Source organism: Eschrichtius robustus, chromosome 11 (assembly GCF_028021215.1).
Source record: "Eschrichtius robustus isolate mEscRob2 chromosome 11, mEscRob2.pri, whole genome shotgun sequence".
NCBI classification, from domain to species: Eukaryota; Metazoa; Chordata; class Mammalia; order Artiodactyla; family Eschrichtiidae; genus Eschrichtius; species Eschrichtius robustus.
Genome location: NC_090834.1, coordinates 60,687,020 through 60,693,019, shown reverse-complemented (window position 1 = coordinate 60,693,019; position 6,000 = coordinate 60,687,020). Strand labels below are relative to the sequence as shown.

At 42.9% G+C, this 6,000-nt stretch overlaps 1 protein-coding gene across 1 annotated transcript in view; it reads left to right on the top strand.

The window, feature by feature from the left end:
- The first annotated feature begins 1,124 nt into the window (after window positions 1–1,124).
- The window catches only part of RNF169 (ring finger protein 169), an 87,418-nt gene continuing 82,542 nt past the window's right edge, over window positions 1,125–6,000 (top strand). The window contains exon 1 of the mRNA XM_068556632.1: window positions 1,125–1,636. Within this exon, the coding sequence (XP_068412733.1) occupies window positions 1,135–1,636 (502 nt within the window). The 5' untranslated portion in view covers window positions 1,125–1,134. The remainder of the gene's footprint in view (window positions 1,637–6,000) is intronic.

Genomic DNA, 6,000 nt, shown 5'->3' with positions numbered 1-6,000 from the left:
AACTCTAAGAACTATGGAGGATGGATTGGAGGAAGAGAGTCTGTGGGCAGGGAGACAATTTGTAGAAGCTTCTGCAATAATCTAGGTGAGAGATGATGAGACCTGAATTGGGCAGTGGGAATGGGATGAAGAGGAGAGGATAGGTAGGAAAATGGTCATTTTGGTGGGAGAATTGACAGAACTAAGAAACTGACAGATGTGGGAGATGAGGGAGAAGTAAAGATTACCAGGTTTGGAGCTTGAGGAACTGGGATAATAGTATCTTTACTGGAATGAGGGAAATAAGAAGAGCTGTTTTGAAAGGAGGGTGGAAGACAGTGACTTTAGTTTGGTACATGAGGGATGCAGACATCCAAGATGATGCTTCCATCAGGCAGTTGACTATGCAGGGTTGGACTCAGGATGTCTGGACTGCAGATATCAATTCGAGAGTTTCAGCTGGAAGAACATGTGAGGTGGGGTATGGGCTGGGGGGGCAATACACGGAAAGGAGTAGAGGACTGAGGCCTGAGCCTAGAGGAATACCCACATTTAAGCCCGAAACAAGGGGGAGGGCTCAAGAAAGGAGTCTGAGAAAGAGCTGAGAGGGGGGAAAAAAACCAAGGAAAGTGTGGCTTTGCCAGCCAAGGGAGGGAAGTTTCAGGAAGGAATCTGGAGAGAGAGTATACTGAGATGTGGACTGACAAGAAGCTGCTATTTTTGGCAGTTAGTTGCTGGTCAGGGTAGGACTGGTCTCAGTCACAACAAGCTATGAAGCAGAGGCAGGGTTCTGAGTAATTCACATACTCCCCAATCACATTAGCCTCAGTTATCAGGGTATTGCAGGATAAATAAGTGTAATTACTTCACAAAGTTTAATATCTTTCAGTTTCCAAATAAATCCCCTCAGTCCTCAACTTAATTTGGCTCAATAAGAGGAAATTGCAAAGACTAGAAGGCAAGGCCGAAGACCAGACATATAAAGGATAACTAATAAATATTAATGAGGTTTCACCTCATGCCAACCAGGTCTCGAGAGACCCTCGTCTGGAGTCCCGCCCCTCATGAATATGTATATAGCGGTGCCCGCCGCTCACTGCCCCGCCCTCTACTCTTCTCCCTCGCAACGGACTCTCCCTACAAACGGGAAACAAGATGGCGGCGGCAGGTCCGAGTACTCGGGCCTCTTCCGCGGCGGCAGCGGCAGCTCTGAATCGGCGGGGTCGGCGGGGCCGCTGTGACGAGATGGCGGCAGCCAAGACTGGGACCCCGGGCTCGGCCTCTGGCCCCGCGCTGCTGGTGTTGCCGCCGCCGTTGCTGCAGCCGCCGCCACCGCCGCGGTCGGAGGAGTCGGACTGCGCTGGGTGCCTGGAGACCCCGGGGGAAGCGGCGGCCCTGCCGTGCGGCCACTCGCTGTGCCGAGGCTGCGCCCAACGCGCCGCCGACGCGGCGGGCCCGGGTTGCCCGCGCTGCCGCGTCCGCGGTCCGGGCTGGGCCCGCCGTCGGGCCCGCGACAACTGGCAGCCCGACGCGGAGGTGCTGGGCGAGCGCGCCCGCCGCGGCCCACCCGAGCGCTGCCGCCCGCGTCGTGACGGGGGCGCGGCCGCCGCGGGGCCCAGGCCCGAGCAGGAGACGCGCGCCGCGCCCGCGGAGCCAGGTGGAGCTTCCTCTCCTCCCCTTGGGGTCCGGAGCGAGGCCGCCGCGCCCCGGCCTGGCCTGGTTAGGGGGTGGAGGGTCCCAGGCCCTGGCCCTGCTCGAGCGGGTGTCGAGAGTTCTCGTAGGGTTGGAACCGGGCTCTGCCCAGGTGCAGATGTGTTTCTGAATTTTGAACTTCGGGATGAAGTACGGGCACGATGGATTTGGAGTCAGAAGTTTGGAGGGAGCCATAGCATTTCTTGGAACAAGTTAGGGCCAGGTTGGAATTGGTGAGTGGAGGAGGGTACTGAACTTTGTAGGGGCAGTGGAGGATCCGAGAAGTGCTTGATTTAGTGTTGGGTGAAGAGCTTGGGATTGAATTGCTTGTAAAGATGTGATCCCTGGGCCTGAATGGGTCAGTGAGAGGTGTGGCATATACGGAGTTTGAGGGGCAGATTAGATTGATTTTGAGGATGCGAAGGGAGCTTTTCAGACTTGAGCGTCTGAGCTCATATGTGCAGTTTTCACAAAATCTTGAAAAACGCAAGAGCCTGGCACGTAGAGAAGACGTAATAAATGACGGCTATTTATATCTATAATAACTAATAATAAGCTCCAGCAGTGCTCTACAAAAAAAGATGGATGGGGTTTAAAAGTTTTGGAAGCGGAGACTGGTTGGCGGAGGCTGCGTCTGTCTCGATGGCAGTGTAGGTTTTCCTGGCAATTAGGAGTCCGTTGAAGGACTGTTGTCTTCAACTTCTTTGCCTTCCCCCCGTCCCCGTCCCCACCCCCCAGCAGCCTGCCACTCTTTGGTGCTGAGCTTGACATAGAAAGTGCCCTGTTGAAAACACAAAACAAAACTGTGTTATAACTTGGGACTCTTTGAGACACACCCAGTCAACACAACAGCTAGAGTTCTTTGATAAAAAGCTTACCTAGGAAGAGATTTTTCAAGAAACATAATTAGGAAAGAACAGATATTTGCACCTTTTGTGTTGGGAATTCTGCCATGTGCTATTTTCAGTAGGGAAAAGGAGACATTGTTTGTGTATGAAAGTGCAGTCTCTAGAAACTACAGGTTCCAGAATGCAGTCTGTTTTGATTCAAGCAGTCAGACACCTGCCACTGTCCTAGGATACCTTATTTGTATTTCTGTCTTACTTTCTGTGTTCCTTATTATTCCTTTTAAGCTTCATAGCATCCTTATGAGATAGGTACTTGTATTTCCATTTTATAGATGGAACTGAGGCCAAGAGAGGTTAAGTAAGTTGCCCAAGGATGAAAACCCAGTTCCACCTGATTCCTGCTCAGTAAAGGGATGAAGACCTCCCCAAACATCATCTGTGCTATTTAATTTGCTTCAAATTCTGAGATTATGGTAAAAAAAATTAAGACAGTATTTATCTGGTCTCCATACTAGTACTATTGATATGGTCCCGTAGGATAGAAATTTCTATTTCCGAAGCCTGTACTCCCTTGTGGAATATCAGGTCTGAGATTTGAACCATGAGAGGGTGTATGACTTGATGATTTGTGCAAACTTTTTCCTTGAAGAAATTTGTGTATCAGTGATTAAGAAAAACAATATAAAGTGAGATTTCAAATTAGGCTCTGTTGAGTCACTGAATATCCACCAATTACTTTATATGTTTGTATGAGGACCGTCATGAAAAATATTTTTCCTTAAATGTTCTTATTGTTGGATCATTGAGTGTATATAATTACATGCTTGTTAAGTCAAAACATTATAGAAGAGTATTGCTGAACAGGGTTTGGGAATAATCTTCTAGCTTTAGCAAGTTGTCTAGACCTCTTGAGTTTATATGCAATATTTTTTAATTTAAAGCTTTAATAGGCAATTCACATAATTCAAACAAAAATATAAGAAAGTATACAATGAAAAGGTTCCTCCTACTCCTTTCTTCATTTCCCATTTTCACCAAAGATTCATGTTGATTCTTCCACAGTTTCGTTATGCTTATACATGGAAATTCAAATATATTTATTTTATTTTTTGATCTTTTTACATAAAAGATTATATATTATATGCACTGGTGCTTTTTTTCATATAACAATACATGATGGATATCTTTTCATATCAGTACATAGAAGGTTTCTTCATTGTACTTATAGTTACAAGGAATTTCATTGAATGGATGTAACATAATTTACTTAATCATCTATTGGTGGATATTTAGGTTGTTTCCAGTCTTTTACCATTATGAATTACTGTTTATAAAATTGTTTTACAATGTATATGTACATTTTTATGAATAGTTCACCTGTAGCTTTCACCAGATTCTCCAAGGGTTGCAAAAAAAAAAAGGTTAAGTACTTTTGTTTTAACCCAGTTCCCTCATTCTACAGAAGAGAGAACTGAGGCCCAGAACAGAGAAGAGAGTGACCAGGTCATTGTGGGTTAGTAGCAGATAACAAGGGCTGAAAGGCTAACCCTTAAATAAGGGCTAAAACATAACCTAATTCACAGTTAAATGTTCATGATGGTTTGTAATAGACAGAGTAAAAATACCAGTTTCATAATAATTACATCACACTTTTATGAGTGGGAAACAGCAACAAAATTAGCAATTTTAGGTAAATACAGAAGTATATTGCTTAGCAGTATTCTTTTGGCATAATTAGGTCAATTGATAAAAGAAAGGGCAGACCTGCTTTGTAAAACAGGAAATAAAATTTTGTAGTAAATTCACTGGTATTTAAGTGAAATTCTTACTTTTTTTTTTTTTTTTTTTAAATGTCTTGAAGTCCCATGGCTCTTTTGGAATTGAATCAAATTGAATTTTGGAATTTTTTCTGAAAAAAGTGGAAGAGTTTGTGTGTGTTGAAAATTTTGGTTGTGCTGGTGATATTTTTGTTTTTTGTCAGCTTCTTGGCAAGATTTAAAGTTCAGAACCTTAATAACTTCTGTATTAAGTGTTTTATTTTATTCTTACATACACTGTCAGTTTGCTTCTGGATACAGTTATCAGTTAATTTGTGCAGCAGTGTGTGTTGAAGGCTAAGTCGGTGATCATTTCAAGATGAACCTAGACTTCAACTGTATGTTCTTTGAGGATCTGCAGCTCATTGTATGTATTGACATATTAAGTATTTGGACCATATTGAGCAATATTCAGCAAGTATGTAATGAGTGCCTACTCTGTGCCAGACACTGTTCTAGATACTTGGGTGACATCAGTGAATGAAATAGTCAAAGATCCCTCCCTCTTAGAGCTTATATTCTAAATTTAGAAACAGTCCTGGTCCATTGATTTTTAAAAAAGAAAATTTACCATACAGACATACATAGGTAGATTTACAAATATAAGAACACTTAAGCCTCATTGATAATACTCTTTTTAAATTAATTAATTAATTAACTTATTTTTGGCTGAGTTGGGTCTTCGTTGCTGCGCGCGGGTTTTCTCTAGTTGCAACGAGCGGGGGCTACTCTTCATTGCGGTGCGTGGGCTTCTCATTTCGGTGGCTTCTCTTGTTGTTGAGCACGGGCTCTAGGCGCGCTGGCTTCAGTAGTTATGGCGCAGGGGCTTAGGTGCTCCACATGTGGGATCTTCCCAGACCAGGGCTTGAACCCGTGTCCCCCTACACTGGCAGGTGGATTCTTAACCACTGTGCCACCAGGGAAGTCCCAAGCCTCATTGATAATAATTAACTTTAAGAATTCATTTAGTCTTTTGATTTGAAATCAAGGATGATCATTCTAAATTATGCTGCCTTTGAACTTGAAACCAAGACCTTTTTAGGACAGTTCTTTTTCCTTTTACCATGGGTAATAATTGAAGAGAAAAGCTAGACAAAGGCTGATGAATCTTTCAAATTGGCAGTTTAATTTTTTTTCTATTTGTAATGTTAAAAGTGCATTTCAAAAATTGAATAATTCAAAAAAATTGAATAGGGCCCCATTTATTCCTTCCCTTTATCCCACCCCAACCTCCCTGTTCACTTAGGGTTGACATTTATCCATTAAAAAAATTTCTTCTTTCTGTGAAAAACAAGTAGTTCTGGTTTATTACTCAGCTGGCAGACAATGTTTGCTATGTGTGCAAACCTAAATTGCATGTAAGACTAATGAATAATGAAATCATGTGATTGTAGTGTAAAAGGACAGGAATTTCCCTTGTCTGAAGGGATTTGTCTTAAAATGTGTAAAATGACTCAACTTTTTATCCTAGTAACACATATTCCAGAATTTGAGTGTCCTTATGTGTTTTACTAATGTGGAAATATTTGCCTTGTGTTTTTTAAAACTCAGGATGAGATTACCTCATAAACTAAGCCTTAATTACCGTTGACAGAATAGCTCCATTCTGTAGAATTCGGGATTGAGCAGCAGGAATTTAGGTGATATTTGTTTTTCATTCATGT